We start from the raw sequence: 22,665 nt of genomic DNA, 5'->3' as shown, positions 1-22,665 counted from the left end.
GCGCACCATGTGGGTTTGGGAGATTGAACCATTATCCATTCAGTCTCCATGATGTCAGATCAAGTGCTGTGTGCGTGTGTATGTACACAAAATCCATGCACCGGTAGGTAAGTGCAGTGCCGAAAGCCAGAGTCATTGGATCCTCCTGGATCTGGAGTTACAAGCAACTGTAAACCATCCAAATGGGGACTGAAGCTGAACTCAGGCCCTTGGCAAGAGTGGCACATACTCTCACCTGCTGAGCCAATTCTCTAGCCTCCATGACCCCTGGATTTTGACAGTTGCTGATAGGCCTTGATGTAATCTTGTTTGGATTGAAACTTCGTAGCTAGGTGTTCTGTAAACCCCATAAACTAGTGAGGTGGTGATGTCACACACCTTTAATCCCAGCACTTGGGAGGCAGAGGCAGGGGAATCTCTTAAGCAAGTTCCAGGACAGCCAGGGCTACACGAAAAAACCCTGGCTCAAAAAAAAAAAAAAAAAAAAAAAAAAAAAGCCAACTCTTGACTATTTAAAAAAAATTTCACTTTCCTCATTTAGTTTCCCTGACTTAGCTGAACTTGGTATTTTATTTTGTTTTGCTGACTTTGAGTTGACATTTGTGGTCTGCTTCTGGTGCTTAGTTTTATTGTTTCCCAAACTACTTGATCCTTGTGGCTATGTGCTAATGTATGATTGAAGTAAAACTTGTTCCAGGTTCTTTAGACTATGCGGCAAAGTCACCCACCCACCTATCCAGTTCTAATGAAGCCATCTGCTTAGCAAGCTTGTTGGAGTCCTCAAAATGACTCTGTTGCAGGTCAGTAGGTGCAGTCCGTAAGCCTGGCACCTAGGTTTAGGAGCCCACTTTTGAAACCTGAGGATTTGCTTACGTATACCAGTTGACTATGTGTGTAGAATTGGGCTGGAAATTGGGTCCCTAAGAGTGGACCTCCAGCTAGCTAGTACCCTGGGATAGGCATAGATCATAGAGCTACCTGGGACAATCTAGATACTGGGCTCATAGGGTTAGCCTGGATTAGCTAAGGTCAGACCAGTGCTAGGATTGACTGAAAACCTACACCTTGGGTCTGCTTAGGTCTGGAGGTACAGAGGAATAAAACCTAAGGGACACACATGGCATTGGATAGGCTTGGAACATCTTTCTTGGTACCCATGGCTAGCCATGTGTTTGAAGCCTTAGGCAGTAGGGGCCAAATGATGCTGGAGATGGGCCTGAATCATATAGGAACAGCCTGAGTCTGGGGCTAAGCAATGGAATGAGTCACAGATCAGCTCTGAAAGATCAGCACTGAATGAGTATTGGCTTTGCTCACTTCCCAGTTCTTCCTGTGAGTTTATTTTTCTACACAGACGGGTTAAAGGTGTTATAATACTGTGTTCCTCTTTATTAAGTGTTTTATGTTGGCTATATGTGGGTTCTAAGATTTGTGGTTTCCTTAGCTCTTATGAAGTGTTTCTGCTTGAGGATTGTTAACCAAGTTGATGCTTCTGTTGAAGGAAGGAGAGGAGAGCTGGAAGGGGCTGCTGTTGTCATCTCTGCTTCTCTTTAGCATCCCATTCTTCCTATCTTAAGTTCACAGAGCTTTTTGGATTCGGTGTTGTTTTTGTTTTTATGCATGGCCTTCCTCACTGAGACTGATCTGACTAAGTTCTTCCTACATGGGTTCTGTTGCAGCTGTGCCAGCCCACATGAAGGCTTCCCCTTTCAAAGGGCAAAAGGATCGTAGGATATGGTAAGGACATATTCCTCACTGGTTTGGTAATTTTTAACTGAGTTAACAGTCATATATGTTAACAGTTACCAAGAACCACCCTATTAAATGATGTAATTAACAAATGTTCACTTGAGAGTACATCCCTGATTGATGCTTTACTAAATTATACTAAAGTATCTGATGTTTCTTGGAGAGAGGAGCACAGAGCATCATTTCAACCCAGCCAGTAGTGACTGTGCTGCATAAGATGGTCTGTAGCAAAAACTCTTAACTAAATGGCAAAAGTCAGATCTCACCCAGCCTACCTCACCTTTCCCCCAACTTGTAGGACTATATGGTCTGGCATGTTCACCACAGCTCAAGTCTGGCAATTCAGCATGTCAATCATAGCCCTGAGAGGGGGGTGGGTTACAAGTGTAAAATACCACATTCTGAAGACTTAGTTTAAAAAAAAAAACTTTATTACATTTTGATTTTAAATATTTGGGTCTGAAGTACATTAATATCTATTTTTAAAAACTATTTTCATGTAACTCCCACAGAAGGAGTTTGCTGCGCTAGCTCACTTCCCTTCTTAAGAAGTTGGTGTTCACTTCCCATCCTTCTTTCCTTCCGCTTCCGTGTCTGCAGCACAGCTAAGGCCACTCAGTCCCTATGTGTGTGGTGGCCTGAGCAATGTGAGCAGACCAGTCTATCAGACCAATCTTACAAGGTCAAGGTGAGCAACAGATGGACATGACCCGGTGTGATGGCCCCCTTCTCTCTTTAGCACTGAACGCTTTGGAAGCACAGAGCACATTTAGTACTGAACGCTTTGGAAGCACAGAGGACATTTAGTACTGAACGCTTTGGAAGCACAGAGGACATTTAGTACTGAACGCTTTGGAAGCACAGAGGACATTTAGTACTGAACGCTTTGGAAGCACAGAGGACATTTAGCACTGAACGCTTTGGAAGCACAGAGGACATTTAGTACTGAACGCTTTGGAAGCACAGAGGACATTTAGTACTGAACGCTTTGGAAGCACAGAGGACATTTAGTACTGAACGCTTTGGAAGCACAGAGGACATTTAGTACTGAACGCTTTGGAAGCACAGAGGACATTTAGTACTGAACGCTTTGGAAGCACAGAGGACATTTAGCACTGAACGCTTTGGAAGCACAGAGGACATTTAGTACTGAACGCTTTGGAAGCACAGAGGACATTTAGTACTGAACGCTTTGGAAGCACAGAGGACATTTAGCACTGAACGCTTTGGAAGCACAGAGGACATTTAGTACTGAACGCTTTGGAAGCACAGAGGACATTTAGTACTGAACGCTTTGGAAGCACAGAGGACATTTAGTACTGAACGCTTTGGAAGCACAGAGGACATTTAGCACTGAACGCTTTGGAAGCACAGAGGACATTTAGTACTGAACGCTTTGGAAGCACAGAGGACATTTAGTACTGAACGCTTTGGAAGCACAGAGGACATTTAGTACTGAACGCTTTGGAAGCACAGAGGACATTTAGTACTGAACGCTTTGGAAGCACAGAGGACATTTAGTACTGAACGCTTTGGAAGCACAGAGCACATTTTCTTCCTGCAACTATCTGAGGACAGCAGCACTATGACGCCAGTTTAGTGTTAGCATTTATTTTAAAAATACACAAAATAGATTTTTTTACATCAAAGTGATAACCTCGCTTATATACTGTTCCACACTTACCTGGTTTAGTTTGCACCTTTATGCAAACATTAGGAGAAGATGGAGTTAATCTAATGTTTTGCTATGGTTTGTGTAAACAGTTGAGACCGCTACAGAAAGCAGGCTGCTATAAAGGTAAAGTGGCCTCAGAAACCCAACAGTAAAATGTTCAATTTGGTTTAATAAAATTGGCAGGAGTCTTAGCAGAGAGAAACTCTAAGACTAATTATTGGCTTCTAGGCATTTTAAATATTAAAAACCTTAAGGTTCTCTTCATCTTGTAAACATATCTTTAACTATGTTGGCATTCATTTAAAAGAGGAAAATATTAAACCATGATTTTCGTAATCCTGCCCATGTCAGTGTACACTCTCTTTATTATGAGAATGAAACCCAATAAGCAAAATACATCAGGAATTTCAAATTGTACTGCAAAGAAGGCCCGCTGGTCTCTGCTGGGAGCGCTCTCACTTACGCTGACCCTGCCACTGGCTGAGCATGAGCCCCTCTGTCCTCTGGGCCAGGCAGCGCCACAGGCCACCAGGTAGGCAGATCCTCTTCCTGTGTCTTGAGGCAAGTCAAGACTACGTGTGGCTCTGCCATCCTTCCCTGGGCTTGGATTCGTCGAGTTAGCAGTTTGCTCCTATTGTCAGGATTGTACTGTCCCCTTAAGGTACCACATGCCACCACAGCTTACACAACAGTCCTAGAAATTAAGAAAACCGGGTAAGGGCAGATTTTAGCAGGAAAGATAGCTATTGTTATCATAACCTGATTTAAGATGTATTATATAGTTTGCTGTATAAACCGAAAACAAATACTTTTCAAGTTGTCCAAGACAAAGGGACTTAATAAGGCATATTACCTACATGAGGGAAGATAATAGGGAATGTGTCAGTGGCTTTCTGTGCTCCATTTCTACAACTGTACCACAGTTCAAAGGAGCAGTCAAAGTGTTTTCACATTAAGCAAACGGGACTCCTTTTTGTTGTTTTTGATTTATGTTTTTTGGAGACAGGGTTTCTCTGTGTAGCCCTGGCTGTCCTGGAACTCATTCTGTAGACCAGGCTGGCCTCGAACTCAGAAATCCACCTGCCTCTCTCTGCTTCCCAAGTGTTGGGATTAAAGGTGTGTGCCACCACTGCCTGGCTTCTTTTTTTTTTAAGATTGTACTGCAGTTAAACAAGTGGGTGCAGGAACCCCAGGACACTGGATTCTAGCTTAAGCCTATCTTTTACTGGGTGAAGATAATGCACAACCCCTCACGCCCACCCCAACTCTGCTGCGTGCAAAGGCTCACTCTCCTGCCAGTGCACCAATGCTAGTCATTACCAGTTGATGGTCATCAGACTGGTGGGCACTAGAGATAACCTGTCCTGATTTACTATGCACACAGCAGGAATAAAGGTACCAGACACAACTCCCTTCCACACATGAGTGTCCTTAAAACAACAGGTCAAAGTCAAAGCCTGGAAGCTCTGGGTGAGGTCTTGTTCACAATGGACATACCTTTAGCACTTTATCCACCTCCTGTTTGCTTAGCTCTTCTCCACATTCTTGAGTCAGCCGAGACTGGATCAAGTTCCGACGTACTCGGTAATTTTTGGAAAATATTTCAAGCAAAACCTGCCGATGCTTTAATTTAATTAAAAAAAAAAAAGCATTAGTATGAGAAATAGTATCCCAAATGTAAACTATTCCCAAACAAAAGACCCAAAATGATGGCCCTAGCCCTATCTTGCAGTGTCTAATTAAAAGCCTGTGGCTCAGCACTCCTGGTTAAAGATTAGCAAGATTGACTTATTTATCACTATTCTAGACTACAGTGAAAGAACTCAGGAGGAGCAGTTTGGACATAGAAGAAGAAAGCAAGCAGAAGCAGCCAGTTTATACTGGTTAGGGAAAAGGTATCTAAATTGGTTCAAAGTCTAGACACAAGCATAACACTGAATCCAGGCAAGTGGAAAATGCACCAAACTCCTACAAAGGAACGAAATAGTGGAGGATGAGACCGTCCCTAAACAGAAAGGAAGACTGAGAACTGACGTCGAGGGTGACTCACACCTACACCCCTGCTGTGGAGGGACGGAGGGAGGGAGGGAGGGAGGGAGGGAGGGAGGGAGGGAGGGAGGGAGGGAGGGAGGGAGGAAGGGCGGGCGGGCATCAGCATGAGCTCAAGGCCAGTCAATGCTACTTCGAAAAATTCTCATCTCAAAAAATAGGAAAAGACAACATCTACTAGGTTTAATAGCTCAAATTTCTGTAAGGATACAAAAAGGTAAAGAAATTTCTCAACCTACAGGATTCTCTAAGAGCCCAACTGTCTAGTAAATAAAGAATTCATAGTACACAGAAGTTCTACTAATGTAGAGAATAATTTAAACTCTGCAGTTTGCAATTAGAGAACATGGCTTAAAGATCTCACAAGAAAATGTCACTGAATTTCAACTATGAAATGATTAAGATACCCTCTTCCTACAGGGGAAATGATTTGTCCTGTAAAATTTTAGTTTTATGATTACCAGCTGTACTTGAGGGGCAGAAAAAAGGAACTTTTGTCCCATCAGTGGCTAACATAAAGTGAGAGAAGCTGAGATTCTAAACCCAGGAAGGGCCAGGCACATGGAGAGGCAGTGACGTCACATTCCACAGGTGTCGGGCTGGTCTGCTGTGTTCACAAGGTGAGACAGCCTAGCAATGAAGGTGCCTGAAGCCCTGAGCTGGCTCTCTAGCTCACATGGTGAAGGAGAGGGAAGCATCAACTGCAGCATGAGCGCGTTCTGTGTGCTTGCATGAGGCAACTCCGCTCAGCTGCTAAGAGCTGCACAATCCATCGCCTCTGAGGAGCATGAGTGGGTCGGGCAGAACCAGAGTCAGCTTCCGCACAGTTCTTTAGGTTCTGTTTGATTTTAAATGAACTTATTTTTCTCCTTAGTGATCAGAGGAGAAAGCCTAAAGCTATCTTTCTTGGTCAAAAACAGGGTCACTTCAGGACTCCTGTTCGAAGCTAGGCCCCATATCACTCCTGCTCTCAGCCTTCCTGTCCCCCTGGTAGGTAATAGGGAAACAGGCTTCAGCAGGATTCACTCCTTGTCTCAACCTGACTGGCACTTCTGCTAAAAACAAAACAAAGCAAAACAAACACTTTAATCTTCGGAATCCAGGCAAGTTCATGATTTAAAGGCATCTGGACCTCAGCTCCCTCCCAGAGCTGCACTATACAAACCCCGGAGCTAGGATCACAGGACAAAAAAACCAAAATCCAGGTTTGAGACAGCTAATAAAAAAGCCTTTTGATTCCTGCTGTCAGGGATCACAGAGAACTCTCCTCTGCACATGGGTTTCCAAGCCTGCCTGGCATCTCTATCCCATGGAAGCTCTACAGAAGTCTCATAGCGAGGCCACCATACTCCCAGAAACCAGTCACCTTTTCAAAGGTGATTCTGTGCTAATTTGGCAGACATCCAAGTTCTGGTTCAAACCACTGCCTGTCTTGGAGTGATTGAAAAATCTGATGTGTCCAACTGTACTCCAGTGCCCAGCTCCTAATGGCCTCAATCTTCCAGGACTCCTACTCTTGAGAAAGAAAGATGGAAGGGAAAAAAGCACCTTACCTGGTCACTCATGTCTCCAGACTCCCAGAGGGCAAATACCTTCTGCTCATCAGGGGAAGCAGCAGTCTGTGGGGGAAACTGGCCCAAGCATGAGCTGGTCATTTCGCTGCCTTGTCAACCCCATGCTCTGCCCACTTCAATCCACCTAGCCCACTCACTGGCTCTGAGGAATCTGCAATGCCAGTGCACCAACAGGTGCTTGGGATGGCATCAGTGTGCTGCTGCTGCTGCCTGGAGGCATCTACCTGGCAATGTTCTAAAGTCTCCCCTCCCTAGTATTCCTTACGACTTCTGCTCAGCTGTTTCCCACAAGCACAGCATAAGAAGAGTAGCTAAAACAAGATGTTGGCAAACTCCCATGCCTTTTTTGCGGCATGCTTCAGGGGCAACCAGAAGAGGATGACAGTCCTGGTGTCTGAAAAGGAGGTCAGGGGAGATGCCAGCACTGTGGCCTGCAGTCTCGATCCTATAGCTGATCCATGCTCACTAACACATAAAGCCTGACAGAACCTGAGCCTCGCCGAGGGGTTGCCCTGCCCATTCACCAAAAGGATAAGCATGTTCACTGTCTATAGGTCCTTAGTGCAGAGGAGTGAAGCACGAGTTAAACCTGGGTCTTTATGTCTACTTTCCATGACCTTTTTTTCTTGGACATGCTATGAAAATGGCCCTTGGGTCAAACTGCTCCACACAGGGCTGGGGTGTTCTCTAGATGCCAGCACTTCTGAGAGGAAGGAGCATGGCTAAGCAGGAAAGAGTACCACTTTCACAGAAGGTCCCTCATCCTCTGTCCATGTGAATGGCCTAGGCAATCTCTACTACCAGACTAGTATCCTTTTCCTGCCCAGGACATAGAAAAGTTGGCCTGCAGAATACTGGCCCCACTTGCGGTAGCCATGAACCCAATCCCAGCATCTTATAAAAGCAAACCTCAGCAAGAAAATTCCACCAATAGAGGTCACAGCGCCTCTTGTTTTGTTCCTTACATACAGAAGCAAGGGCCTTGGCCTAAGCTTCATCCTTGTGCTTGTGACCTTGCTGCTGCACATGGCATACTCCCTATATAAGCCAGAATAGCCACCTCCCCACAGTCCCTACCTGATTTGCTTCCTGGGCTGGCTAGAGCCTAGGAATGAGCCACACAGCTTCCCTCAGACTGTACCCAAACACTCCTTTCCGCCAACGGCAACAGTCTCCAGCCCACTGCGGAGCCCACTCCACATGACTGAAGTAAAGGAGGTTCACCACCACCCCAAGCCTACTGCAGAGGCTAGAGCTTATATGGTCAAATAGCCTGGAAGCCATGGCTTCCCTACGAGGGGAAGTGCTCATCTCATCTCTGCGAAAGCAGATTAGATAGAGCCTCTAGACTGAGGTTCAAATTCTAGCTGTACCACTCATATCCTAGAGACTAACTAAATACCAACCGGGGAAAGGACTTATGTTTACTGAGGCGTTGATAGTGCCTAGGGCCCTATCAAACTTACTTTCCTGTGGTAGAAAACCAACACACCCACTTCAGATGAGGACAGGGAGCCCTGAGACTCACATAGCCATCTAGTGAACACAACATGTACCCTATCCACACGCAGGCTCACAGCCACTGTCCCTAAGACAGACAGATGGAGCCAAGACACACAGATTTCTCCGCATGCCTGATTCCTAAGAAGGCGAAGACCGCCCAGCTGTCCTCCTGAAGGGCTCTGATTGACCCTGTCCTGACAGACACAGGTTTTACTTACAGGCACCAGTATCTGCTTGCAGCCAGCGGCCAGCACCGTATCCTGTAGCATTCGGTCTGAGACGCCACTGAAGAGTATATGGCCCGGGGGCAGGCCTGCCAGGTGCAGGTTGAAGAGGCGCTTGAGTTCGCTCAGCGTGAGCACAAACTGTCTCTGAAAGGTGGCTTCCACAAAAGCCTTCAGTTCACAGGCAACCGGGTTGCTGGCACAGCCTGGAACTGGGTGTCCATTTAGGCTGTCCCCACCCACTGCCCGCCCAGCAGGCAGCCCATTGGCCAACTTGGTGCTGAGGCAAGTGCTGGGTGCAGTGTCCATGGGCTCCTCTTCCTCAGCCTCCAGCTCAGCCCCATCGGCTTCCTCCTCACTCAGGGGTTCCTCCTTGATCTGCACGCTGGGCAGGACTGTGGCTGCCCGCATCTGCTCCTTCCGTCGCTGCAGTTCACGCTCCAAGAAGGCATGGTTCTGCTGGGCCTTGGTTTTGGCTGTTTGGACCCGCTGTTCCCCAGAGACCAGACCAACAGGCGCTGTGTAGATAGACACTATGGTTCAGAAGGGTACAGGTCCCAGGCAGACAAAGCATGGAGACAGAGAGTAGGGGACACCAGAAGGCAGCTCCTGAAGCAAGGAACCATGTGCTGTCTTCCGCTCTTCCTTGCTCAGGAGGAACTCTGCTATCTAACACTGAGGGGAGAAATCAAGTGGGCACAGAATTACAGAGCCCTGCTGGGATTCCAGCAGCTCCTATAACACCACCTGCTGATCCAACAGGTCTCAGACTCCACTCTGCCCTCAAGGACACAGTGCCCTCCTGGGGTGGGAGTGGGGACCACTGAGGCTGTCCTGTTGGACAAGCAATAGGCTAACTTGGTGGTGGGGTGGAGAGAGAAGGAAGGTCAGCACAGAAAGGATGAACTTTGAAAATAACATGGCCCTCTTCTGGGCCTGATCCCAAAAAGGGCCCCTTCTGGGCCAGGGACCAAGCTGGAAGCCTACCCAGCCTTGAAGCCACACACACCTGATTGTCCATCCGGCTTCTTTGGCATGGTTTCTTTTACGAGATTATAGACTTTTTCTAATCTGAAAAAAAGAACAAACCCTTTAAACTCTAACGTATACGTTGTATCGCCTCATCACAGAACAAGCCCCCAAGCCCAGGGCATTGGGTCACCAAAACACTCTGCACACAGGGTTCAGCCAGGCCTTCTCCCATACAAGCCCTCTGTGCACGCCAGCCCCTAGCCAGAGCCCAGGGCCAGTGTCAAGAGAATGACAATCCTGTTTTTCTCACTAGACTAAGTGCCCTTCTTTCTCCTCTCTAGCCCTCAGAACAAAGCAGACGACAAGCCAAGGGTATGGCTGCATCAGCCTGCGGTAAGAAGATGTGGGGATATTTAGTGATCATCTTTGTGGTACACACAGCCCCACCCCAAGTGTCCCTCACTGCCCAGACGCAGCCCAAGTGTGCTGTTCCTGGGAGGCAGGGCCAGGGCCACCTACTACACCCCTCATGCTGCCCCACAAGCCCTTACTTGGCCTGGATGCCCGACCACAGCATGTGCTGCCGCTGGACCACATCTGGATGCTTCTTGATAAACTCCAGGTCGTAAGGCAGTAAGAACTCCCAGCCTTTGTTGATTCTCACTACAGCCATGTGCTCCAGAAAGTCCTTCACATCCTCAGCGCAGAGCTGCGGGAGGAGGAGTGTGAGGCACCGCCAGCCCCAAGCTCCCTCCTATAGCGAGCCCTGAGGTCATGAAGAACACCACTTACTTTGGTCACTGCTGCCACCTCCTTTCTTACCACCCATCGGCTCTGTGTGAACTTCCACATCTGAGGAAGAAAGGCATCATATTCTAGGAGGCAGCAACAGGCCTGAGAGAGGCCTAGGCAAAGGCACAGGCGAAGCTCAGAGCCTGGGCAGCTTCTGCCCCACTCTTCTTAGTATGTGCCTTGGGTAGCCTCTACACCTGAGACACCTTCAGCCTTTACAGATGTTACAGATGTGTTCTCTCCTCCAAGAAGGCTGGGCTGCCTCATTCAATCCAAAACAAAGTATTCAGTGGACGAGGCCTTGGCCATCTGGTTCATTCTTGCATCCCCAGGGCCTCCTGAGAGCATCGTGAGAATTCAGCACCAAGATGCTGCCCTATGCATGGAGACATTCCACTGTGGCAGCAACTGGTAGTTGGCATGGCTTCCCAGAGGCTCCAGCTCCCACAGCTCTCGCTGCCTCATCAGCTGTCATGTCCCTGACCTACCTCACAGGAATACTCTCGAGAGGGGAAGTATTCTCAGTATTCACTGAGAGCCAAGAGGAAAGGATGGCTACTTGTTGTCTATAGTAACACTTCGTATACACTTGCGGGCTCCAACCCAACGGTATGCGAACACTAGAAAAGCAGCCAAAGCCAAAGGGCACTTGGCATGAGTGAATGAGGCCGGCTGGGAGCTGCACTCCTATGCCCCAAGTCAGACTCCGGAGGCCCCTCAACACAGACGTCCCCAAAAGCTAAGAATACCTAGTCAGAAGAGCAAACACAGCTGTCCTCAAACAATCTAAGGACTGCTTCCCTTCAGGACAAGCCTGTGCAGGGCACAAGGGCCCACATGAACAGCTCTAAGCAGCCACATTTCAGCAAATTCAATGTGTAAATGCCAAGGGTTAGAGGGTAGTACAGATTCCAGAGACTTGAGCTTAAAGACCCTGGGAGGGACTTAAGTTCTGGATATAAAACAGGGCAGGGTGAGAGAAAGGAAGGATGAATTAACTCAGAAGTCATAAACCCCAGAAAAGTAGCAAGGAATAAGTGCCAGACTATAGTGATATGAAACTATTGGTGCCAGCCATCCAAAGCAGGGGCTGGGCAGGGCTCTGGACCCAATGCTATCAGACTGTCAATCACTCATGACATCTGAAAACCCAACTTAAGTCTGCAGCCAAGGTGAGCTTTGTAATACACCACTTAACCACATGAACCCCACACACAGATTGAGCCAGCAGGGTCTTCATCAGCCCAGAATGACCAGAGGACAAAAGAGCACCAGCTGGAGTCCCACAGTGAGCTCCCTGCTGGAGCTCACTGCCTGCTTTGGATTCTCTCCCTCCACCCTGGACCCTGTGGCCAGAGCCTAGATACTCACAACAAAGTCTCGGCCCCTGCAGAGCACCTCAGCAGGCATGCCACTGTGAGGGCTGGAAGAATCCTTGGGATACAGGATGTCACTGGCAAACAAGCAGACGTAGCTGGTCAGTCCCTGTCTATGGTCCCACCACCCCCACATCCTACTTTAGAAGCCCAGGGCTTACAGTCTGAGCCAATCCAGGTCGCATCCTTTCATAGCAACAGGCCTGAGTCTGCAGGCCCAGGAAGTCATGGGAAAGAGCAAGCCCTTCCCAACAAACACATCACAGACTGGCCTGACCCCAGGGGGGAGTTAGGGGCTCACAGACACACACACAAGCCTGGAACCTCAAGGAGCCCAGGACTCTTGAGAAGACTGACCTCACAAGTCACATGTTTGTGGCTGTAAGAGAAACGAGTGCTAAAGCCAGTTAAAAGGCCTCTCCTGCCTGCCTAAGTGGATATGTGTCAGCTGTCAGAGGCTGGACCTGACTCCCCTAGAACATCAAAGAATAAAGACTGTGCCTGGGGCCCAGAGGTCCTCAGCGTAGAGGCCTGGAGGCACACGAACAGACAGTCCCTACTATGTGACTCTCACACTTCCTCCAGCCACAGCCCCAGGGTCAGCTTTTAACGGCTCCTCTGCTGGAGATCTTCCCTTCATACCTGCCAGTCCTGAGCAACTCATACTCCAAGGTTAAACTCCATGGGTATAGACCTGGCAAAGTGTTCTTGGCTGTCACATGGAGAAAGAGCCCATTGTCAACTAAACCTAGACAGACACATGTTGTGGGCCCCTATACTTTAAGGACAGCGAGAACATTCAATGGTGGCACACACAGCACAGAACATTTAAGTAAGACATTTGAATCAAGCTGAGTTTAAACACAAAGATAGATCTGGCTGGAAAGATTATGACTCACACCCAGTAGCCTCAACACCCAAGAAAAGGCTTACAGAAATCCTTGCAATATGCAGGACACCCAAGCTGATAAGCCATACTTCAATAGCTAGGCCTCCCACGACAAAAACAGCACAGGCAGAAGCCAGGCTGAGTCTCCGAGCTCAAACACGGCTCTGTAGGTGCCTTGGGAGATATACACAAGTCCTGGGCCTCTTTTGGTTAGTGTCTTCAGGAGTGTGTGATGCAACAGCCCTTCCTGGTTTTACAGTGTAAATACAAGTAGTATTCACCCTCACATTTAACAAGCAATGTGCCATGACAAAATTCTTCCATACAGAAAACTGGATAATCCAACAGCAAGATATATTTACCTGTAAATGGCACCACCATGTAAGAGGAATACACTTTACCATCAGGTTGGCAATCAAATGAAGGGCTTAATGAAATGAATGTTTTGAATTTTAGAACTATTCACATTTTATATTGTTCATACTACACTGTTCAAAGCCTGGGGTTAATGTATTAACTATAACACCACCTCATTATAATTAAAGTATGCATTTCCTGGGGTTGGTTTAGTGTGTTCCAGGCATTATACAATGATCTAAGAATGTAAGGAAATAATAGCACAGACTATCTCTACTCCCTCAGAACTGATGATCTGATGGGAAACCAGAGGAGAAAGGAGGCTGCTGAAACTAAGCCACAAAATCATGACCTGAACCCCACAGGCAACATAAAAAGCAAACCAAACATAGACACTTCTTTTGTTTGTTTGTTTGTTTGTTTGTTTCTCTGTGTAGCCTTGCCTGTCCTGGGACTCACTCTGTAGCCCTGGCTGTCCTGGGACTCACCCTGTAGACCAGGCTGGCCTCGAACTCAGAAATCCGCCTGCCTCTGCCTGCGTAGCCACTTCTTAACATAACAGTGGAAAGCCAGGACAAAGAGAAAGGCTTCAAAGCAACCAGAGGAGGACAAAGATCAAAGCACAAGGATCAGGTTCACAGTGGGCTTTCAGTAACAACTGACGTCATAACACAGAGTGCGGCTGGGGAGACAGCTCACAGGATGAAGCACTTGCTGCCCAAGGGTGAGGACCACAGTAGGACAGCTCAGCAGTCCAGAGCACGCACTGCTCTAGCAGAGGACCCGAGTCTGTCTCCCAGTCCCCACTCCAGAGGGACCTGACTCCTCTGGCCTCCACGGGCACCTATACTCACCTACAACTACCCACAGACATATACTCAAAACTCATGCAGCCACCTGTAATCCCTAGATACCCACAGCAAACTGGCCAGCTAAACTAATGAAGATGGGGGAAAACTCCAGGTTCAGGGAGAAATCCTGCGTAAAGGAGAAAGCAACCAAGAAAGACACTTGACCTCAACACTGGGCCTCAACACACATATTCCTATACATTTATGTAAAGCGCACACACAGAAAATACATCAATGCATGAAGAAAGAACTATCACTAACTTAAAAGCTGAGGAAAGCTATTACTGCAGACCTGTATTAAATACTATAGCACTCTTTGGGAAGATTGAAATGATTCCTGATGGGAATTCAGATGTACACTGGAATAAAAATACAATACAAAAGGCAGACATGTGAGTAAGCCTAAGAACACTGGCTGCATAAAGTCTTGTGGGCCTGAAAATATAGACACGATTAAAATATACATGTGGGAGGTGAACAGCTAAAATAGTCTAAGATTTTGAGCTGTCTTGGAAGAAAGTAAAAAGCAATTGACATGCAGCAGAGCATGCCAAAACTGTAGGGAACCAATAAAGAGTTAAGAGACTAACTCCCAAATTTGTATAAAAAAATGGAAGAGTCCTGGAAGAGGTAAAACGCAACTAGGCAGAACACCAACAGCATTCCATTCAGACTCCCAAGCAGCTTACCTCTTTACCACCCAGTTTCCTTGGACTAACATCGCCACCTTCTGGATGCCACGTAGAACAGCCACAGAGTCCACAGAGGGGCCCAGGAGGCTCATGAGATTAGCGAAGGGCATGACTTTCACTGAGGTGGAAAGACAAAAGACACAACTCACTAGGTAAAGTGCGAGACCTGACCCTTCTCTCTTCCCCAGCAAATGTTTCTAGAGCATTAAGATCCCAGGCCCTGCAACTCCTAGTAACGTGAATAACTGCAATGGCACCAGCAGTCACCACAGCAGTGGCCGAACGTTATGGCCTGGCCTCTTGCCTTCCACAGAACAAATGTCAGGATCTATGTGGAAATCTAAGGAGTACAGAAGATTCTGTCACTATTAGACCCAGAAAGAGTTGAACCCCACCACCACCACCACCACATTCCAGCTGGTTGGAAAAAGCAGAGACAGGATTTGAACCCAGGTCACTTGTAATGCCTCTGGAACTCAGGGCAAAACCTGGAAAAAGCCCAGAGTCCAGAGTCCTCTATAGAAGCCTGGAGAGGCAGGGAGCCCCTAGTTGTATCCAGGCCTAAAGACTTCTTAGAGGAGCCTAGAGTTTGGAACTCAGCCCCCAAAAGTTCTGCACCTCCACCTGAGAAAAAAAGGAGCAAGTCCTTATTGAGTAGAGGCCTGTAAGGCACTAAGACAGAGTCCTACCTGACATCCCTTGTAAAACTGTACTTGGCCCCATCAGTGTCCAGGAACCCACACTATTCTCTTAAAGACAGACCAAAGCTCAAATTGACCTGCCCAGGCTCCTGCAGCAGGGAGCTGGCCAGAACAGCTCAACAGCCCGTCTTAAAGACCAGTGCCACTGGGTGACTCGACACAGTGGTGCATTACTGATCTGCCCAGACAAGAATGGAGCTGCCAAACTGGACAGTCTCTGGGGAGCAGAGGGGCTTTGGCCCTGGAGGCAGAGAGCAGAGCTCACCGTTCTTCATCAGGACCTTAATCTGATCAGCCAGAGGCAATGTACGCAGCTGGGCCATAGATAAGACATTGCTGGGAGCCACAGGCTTGTCCCTGTTAGAAGCAGAGTTGAGTTAGGAGGCAGTGGGAGGCAGTGGGAGACAGTGGGAGGCAGTGGGAGGCAGTGGAGGGTGGACACAAGAGCCCCTTACTCACTTCTCCTCCTCTGGGCTGGGCGGCATGAGCATCATGAGGTATTCACTGTAAGGAGAGGGAGGGGCTCTGTGGACTCTGCCTCACCCACGAATGTGAGCACAGACCACAGCCAGGTTGAACCCTGGGGTGGTGTAAGCAAATACCCATCCCCCCCATCCCCAGTAGTCCTAGTAGCTCCTGGACAAGCCTCACAGAACATGAGGCTCATCTATGCCAGGCCACCCTCCTGGGACTTCTCTAGGAACAGTGTCCCCACTTCAGCCTGCCTACAAAAAAAAGGGGCCACAGTCCCAACAGATTGTTTTCCAGAACCTCTAGCCAGCACCAGTTAGTCCCACCTGGGTGACTTGACGAGCTCCGTGTTCTCTACCCCGCTGGATCCCTGACACAGCAGGTACTGGCGCTCATGCTCTGAGCGGCTGTCCTGTGAAGAGAGGGCAGGGCAGATCACCTCCCGCTCCAGCCACTACCCTGCTCCAAGGCTCTCCACAGACCCATATGTAGCCTCCTGAGCACAACACCCACAAATCCTCTGCAATGTGGTCTCAACCACCCACCCACCCTGGCTTTGGGATCCCAGCCCTCGTATTCCATCTACAGTGCAGAAACCCCAGCAAGAACTAAAACCAAGCTAGCCTTCACCAAGCACCCACCATGTGTCAGGCTCTGTACCAATGCTCATTAACACACTAACGGTACAAGGGCTCTAACTATCCCTGTTTCACAGAGAAGGAAACTGAGACTAAGAAAGAAAAGGCAGCTGGGCGTGGTGGCGCACGCCTTTAATCCCAGCATTTGGGAGGCAGAGGCAGGTGGATTTCTGAGTTCGAGGCCAGCCTGGTCTACAGAGTGAGTTCCAGGACAGACAGGGCTACACAGAGAAACCCTGTCTCGAAAAACAAAGGAAGAAAATGCATTTTCCCAAGGTCACACAGGGAGAAACTATAGGGTAGCTGCAAGTCTGACCCTGAACCTAAGGCTCTCCTGATGCTAATCTTTTCCTGGAAGGTTCTGGTTGGTCCTTCCCCCAAAGATCAGGAAGCCAATGTTCAATTGTTTTCTTTACTGAGTATAGCATCAGATAATAGGTTGCAAAGCCCTGGAACCCAAATATATTCAAACTCACCCTGGATAGGTGGGCAGTAGCCAGAGTATGTGACAGACAGTAGATTCTCCAGTGGGACCCCAGATGACGTGTCTAGCTTGCAGTCACCATCCAGGGTACATCAAAAACCCTAACCAAATGCCACCCCTACTGTACCTACAGCTTAGGGGGCTAAACCTCTAACTGGAACAGGAGCTCTCTGCTTCCCACTCTTTATGACACCTGCTAAGTGAGATATGGCAAGATGCAAACTGCTCACACACGTGATGCTCTCTAGGGTATAGCAAAGTGGCCATAGACAGGGTGAGCTAGAAGTGAGATAAGCGGCTCTTGGGCATCAGGGCTCTTCCCCCAGATCCTGCGCTGTCTCACCCTCATGCCATAGTAGTGCAGGTGGACCCAGGGTTCTTCTGCATGCTTCTTCTGCAAGAACTCATAGGACTGCACGCGGCGCTGGCGAGCCTGCTCGGACTCTGGCCTGGAGAACCGTACCTGTGAAGAAGGGAGAGGTCACACCCCCACATCTGTGGCCCCCAAAGATCTTACCAAACCATTGAACCCCCTCCCACTTTGCTTTTGGAATTCAGCCTCTGGGATACTAATGCAAACTGGTATTTTCTTGCTTCTGTCTGCCCTGGCCAAGGCTTTCCAGCTGGGCCACATGGGTGCCAACACATATCTTTTCAGATGAAGGCATTTACCCACGAAGGTACAGGAGGTTTTAACGGCTAGCCAACCCACTGCTGAGAACAGGACAACCTCTGAAGCCTGAGCTCTGTTACATCACTTCAGGAGAGGACGGTCTACCAGGGTGTGCAAACTCTATAGGCATTTCTGTGCCAGCTGTGACATTACTGCGCAGCATTTTCTTTCAATGGTTATTGCAAACTACATATACATAAATAGGAGGGACTTCATGCATCCTGAGTGGAAGACTAATATTCTATCTAAATCTTCCAAAGTCAAACTTGTTGGTAAGGTAACCACTATTTAAATATGCAGAATCACAAAGGTAATTAACATGAGATTTTTTTGAGCCTCTGTGACTTCACTGGGGATCCTGGGCTGTACCTTCCTGTTTCCAGGCAATTCTGGCCACACCCCAGGATCCCAGCAACTATACAGAACCAGGCTATCCCAGTTTCAACAGATGGGCGGGGGTAGTTATTTCCTCCAGGCAGCAGACTGGGGAGCAGGGAGGGGGTCAACAATACTGTGCATCTGTTACTCCCACAGATGGGGAAGTCCTTTCTGCTAGCTCGGACCCTGCTTTTTCCATACATGCTGCTCCCTCCTGCCCAGGGCCAGAGCTCACCGTGATCTGCTTAACGTCTTCTTCTGCCTCGTCCTGAGAAGAATCCCCTGCTGCAAAGCAAGCTGTCAGTACAGTCTCTACTGGGACTGCTCATTCTGCCCCAACATAACCCTCCCTCAAGAGCGCCAAGCAAGGGGCCCTGCTCTCAACTGGAGCAGTTTAATCCTCAGGTGATGTCTGGCCATCTGTGGGGACATTTTTTGGTTGTCCCAGATGTGGTATTTAGTAGGCAAGGGCCTGGCATGTCAGTAAGAATCCCACCACCTGATCTCTGTCAAGTGCTCACGTGAGCTCATTCAGACCACAGGCTGTCAGCAGGCTCACCCTCATTGGCTGCCTCCCTCTCTCGGTGCTTGGCATCTGCCTTATCAAGGTAGGAGAAGCTGGGCCGAAGCTGTAGGATGCCATGTAAAGGTGTCAGGTGGAGCTCACCTGGCAAAAGAAGAAGGGTTTGAACATGCCGCTACAACCCAAAGCCGACATACCCAACTTGCTCAAAGGAAACACCAAGTCCCCCAGAAGGCCTACACTCACTGTTACAACACCAAGCCAACTCCAATTCCAATTTAGCCTCTTCAGGAGACCAGGTCAGGAGCTGTTTCCAACTAGACACACTAAGCACGCCCAGAGCAGGAGCCTGATTCTGCTCAAGGCTACTTCCTGAGATTTGCCTCTCTACACTCTCTGCCATGTCATGTCTCCAACCTCATGCCTACTGCTCCCTCTATCCACAATGCACAACTCACCCACTCTTCCCTCTGGGCTCTGCTATAGTGCTGTTGCCAGACCCTACCAGAGTCCATTAGAGGACAGCATAGCCTTTAACTAATATGTCTCTGGCTGCAAGGATTATAGCTTCCTGGGCTGGAGAGATGGATCAGCAGTTAAGAGCACTTACTGCTCTTCAAGAGGACCCACATCTGATTCCTAGCACAAATACGGCCCCTCACAAGCACTCCTAACTCCAATTCTGGACTCTGCAGGCACCAGGCACGCAAGCAATGTACATACACACGTGCAGACAAAGCAGTCAGACATAATAAATCTAACAACAGATGAGCAGGCAGTGGTGGCACACACTTTTAGTCCCAGTACTTGGGAGGCAGAGGCAGGTGGATCTCTGAGTTTGAGGCCACTCTAGTCTACAGAGTGAATTCCAAGACAGCCAGGACTACAGAGAAACCCCTATCTCAAAAAAAAAAAGAAAAAGAAAAAAAAGGGGGCGGGGGGCAGGAGGGTGGGTAGTGTTGCAGCATTGAGCTGTAGTTCAGAACAAGACAGTAGCTATGGACGACAACAGGATTCTTGAGACAGGATCTCCCTACATGGCCTTAGAAGTCCTGGACGTACCGTGTAATATACCAGACGCCCTGCCTCTGCCCCCGAGTGCTGGGGTTAAAGGTGAGCACTAGTGATACACTTCGGAATGTCTCCTCTCTTCTCAGAGCCTGTCATTCGTTGCTTTGCAAAGCCCAAGTGCTGAATGTAGTACCTTGAGCAGCCAACAGATGTGCGGAGTGTGCTCTGACACACTAGACACCCCCAGCTGAAGCACACAGCTTGATATACACTAATATAGTCTCAAAATTGTGGCAACTCTGCCACTCTCAGCTTTGGCACATCTTCAACACCTCAAAAAGAACCTGTACTTCCCATGATCACCTTCTTCTGCCCTTGGGGATATAGTAGAATGGTTAGCTCTGTCAACCTGACAACACCTGGAGTCTCAGTCAGAGTGGCTAGACTGTTAGCCTGGGGCACGTCTGTGGCGCATTATGGTGATTAACGAGACAGCACACTCTCTGTGGGTGGAACTGTTACAATGGGCAGAGGGTCCTGAACAAGAGTGTAGAGAGCAAGCCGAGTACTACATGCATACATGTATTCATTGCTCTCATCTTGACTGTGTAATTACTTCCTGCTGGTTCAGCCTCTCAGGAAGGTCTGTAAACTGCAACTGTGAACCTCTTTTTCCCTCATCTGCTTTTGTCAAGGTGTTTTGTCACAGGAATAGGAAAGAAAATTAAAGCACGTAGTTCGCTATCATTTTTTTGTTGTTAGTGGTGTCTGTTTTGAGACAAGTCTCTCTCTATATCCCTGGCTGTCCTATATACTATTTAGACCAGGATGGTCCAGAACTCAAGAGATCCACCTGCATCTGCCTCACAAGCACTGGGATTAAGGGCATGCTGAGATTAAAAGTGTGTACCACCATGCCTGGCTATATGCAGTGTTTTGAGCATGATTTCTACCATCCACATGGATGCATACATTCATCAGGGATTCGCTCTTTCACATGAGCAGATAAGTCTGTTATCCTTATAGATGTCCTGTGGATATGGCACATTTTGTTTACGCAGGCATCACGTGATAGGTTTGGGGCCGTTTCCATTCATTGGCTCTCATGAATAAGGTCCTATGAACATCTGTGTCCAAGGTTTTATATACACATATTTCTATTTGTCCTCAGTGCATGCTGCCCATGTATGAATAGGATTGCTTGGTTCTAAGTAGCATGTACTTAAAAGGACAAAATTCTGCAGCCTGTCCAATACTATGCTATGTTGCATATGTGTTCCCAGGAGCAAACTGACTTGAAGCTCCAACTCTACCAAGTTGGAAGTGCCCAGCAAAGTCCTCTTCGCAGTGCTTTGACTCCATAGTTTTTCATTTCCACACTGCCCTGATCCTGCACAGTTTAGTGTTCAGTAGCAGCCAACAGCACACATAAGACTAGATGAGGTCCTCAGGCCCAGTCTTCCCCGTGCTCTCCCAGGGTATAGCCAGCTCTCCCAGGTACCTTGCCTGTAGAGTGCAGCGGCATAACGAGCTGTGTTGCTGGTGGTCTGGGAGGAGCAGAAGGTCTGCTTGTCCATCAGCTTTCTGGGAACACAAGGAGAATTAGTGTCAAGGGCTATGATGCTCTACAGAAGCCGGCCAACCCTATTCCATCCCAACAGAGATCCACCTGCCTCTGCCTCCCGAGTGCTGGGATTAAAAGTGAGCACTTGTGATACAACTTTGGAACGCTTCCTCTATTCTCAGAGCCTTGTCAATCCAATGTATACTAGCTAGGACTAAGGGATGAGAAAACCCAGAGCTCTGAGGGATCAAGGGATAATGATGGGCACCCGCTGGGATAAGCCAACGTAGGAGGGAAGGCCAACAACACTCTTGGTTAACGGTAGAGACCTGACATGATTGGGATCCCAGGGAAAGGGCAGAAAGGACCCAATGCCTGAGGCCACTAGAGACTCCTCTTTAACCTTTACCTTCAGTGGGAGGGACCCTGGGGGCAGGAACTCACGAGGAATATGTGCTAGTCTCGTCAGCACAGGCACCGTCCACGTTCAGTGCGATCTGCTCCCCTTTGCTGCGGCAGTAGTTGGGATTCAGGGTGTCGATGGCCATCTCAAGCTCTACCTGAAGGTACAAAGCACCACCCAACTTGGAAAGTGCCATGGCACAGCTCCCCAGGGACACTCCCAGCCAGGTCCCTACCTAGACGCAAGAGTGACCAGTGTCCTTCCCAATGGACACCAGGGTTTCAGTCCACACAAAAAGCCACCAAAGAAATTCCTAACAAAATGTCATGTTACCATATTGGGCTGGAGGAACAGCTCAGCGGTTAAGAACACTGACTGCTGTTCCAGAGGTCCTGAGTTCAATTCCCAGCAACCACATGGTGGCTCACAACCATCTGTAATGGGATACGATGCCCTCTTCTGGTGTGTCTGAGAGAACAACAGTATCCTCACATACATAAAAAAAATAGACAAATCTTTTTAAAAAATGTGTCTTCTAGGGGTACACATTCTTGATTGTCCCGTACTCTGTCACATCCCAAAAATCAGAAAGAAAAATTGAAACTAAGATATCATCTCCAACATCAGCAATCCTTGAACAGCCGACCCACCTCCTCACTCCCCGAACCCCCGTGACTAGGAATTGAGAGTTATAACTCCTACAGATGAGAAATTTTGAAATTTGTCTCAGCTTCTCCTGTCCCCTCAACCCATCCTGTATGGATAGTGGATCTTTGTCTCATCAGCCTGTTTCAAACACCCACACCTGATAACCTAGGCTTCCCCCAGCCTTCCTTCCAACCATCCCTGACCTGAACCTGATTCTGCTGAGGGCTGCCTTTTCTTTCTGGCTGCACACTGCTGTTCCTCTAATCCATCCACTGCACCTTCTCTGGGTTTTCAGTCTCCAAAGTTTGTCTCCTTGCTTCCCTCAACCCCCATATACCCTCAGTACCCCACTTCCATCTTGGAGGATAGCCCCACCTTCTGCTGTTTGGGCTTGATCTTGGCTGAGAGATGTGGAATGTCATCATAGGTCATTGAAGCAGGACGCACAGGATACTAGAGAGAAAAAGG

The 22,665-nt window shown here is 48.3% G+C and overlaps 1 protein-coding gene across 10 annotated transcripts in view; it reads right to left on the bottom strand.

Moving 5' to 3' along the window:
- Positions 1-2,158: 2,158 nt before the first annotated feature.
- The window catches only part of Polr3e (polymerase (RNA) III (DNA directed) polypeptide E), a 29,658-nt gene continuing 9,151 nt past the window's right edge, over positions 2,159-22,665 (bottom strand). Inside the window, exons 4-21 of one of the 10 annotated variants that reach the window (NR_166591.1) lie at positions 22,573-22,650; positions 21,591-21,706; positions 21,089-21,166; positions 18,608-18,715; positions 18,284-18,333; positions 17,341-17,460; positions 16,202-16,287; positions 15,864-15,908; positions 15,670-15,761; positions 14,701-14,821; positions 11,910-11,991; positions 10,539-10,598; positions 10,298-10,455; positions 9,784-9,845; positions 8,769-9,292; positions 7,027-7,104; positions 4,922-5,047; positions 2,159-4,118 (exon numbers count right to left, since the gene is read on the bottom strand). Coding sequence is in view for 7 of the 10 variants with exons in the window: in NM_001379288.1 (NP_001366217.1) it covers positions 4,062-4,118; positions 4,922-5,047; positions 7,027-7,104; positions 8,769-9,292; positions 9,784-9,845; positions 10,298-10,455; positions 10,539-10,598; positions 11,910-11,991; positions 14,701-14,821; positions 15,670-15,761; positions 15,864-15,908; positions 16,202-16,287; positions 17,341-17,460; positions 18,284-18,345; positions 18,608-18,715; positions 21,084-21,166; positions 21,591-21,706; positions 22,573-22,650 (2,058 nt within the window). In the remaining 3 variants the exon portion in view is untranslated. The other 9 variants (NM_001379288.1, NM_025298.4, XM_017322284.2 and 6 more) reach the window with 9 other exon arrangements.

The sequence above is a fragment of the Mus musculus genome, chromosome 7, assembly GCF_000001635.26.
Source record: "Mus musculus strain C57BL/6J chromosome 7, GRCm38.p6 C57BL/6J".
In the NCBI taxonomy this organism is placed as follows: Eukaryota; Metazoa; Chordata; class Mammalia; order Rodentia; family Muridae; genus Mus; species Mus musculus.
Note: the sequence above shows the minus strand (reverse complement) of the source record. Positions and strands in the feature narration are given on the sequence as shown.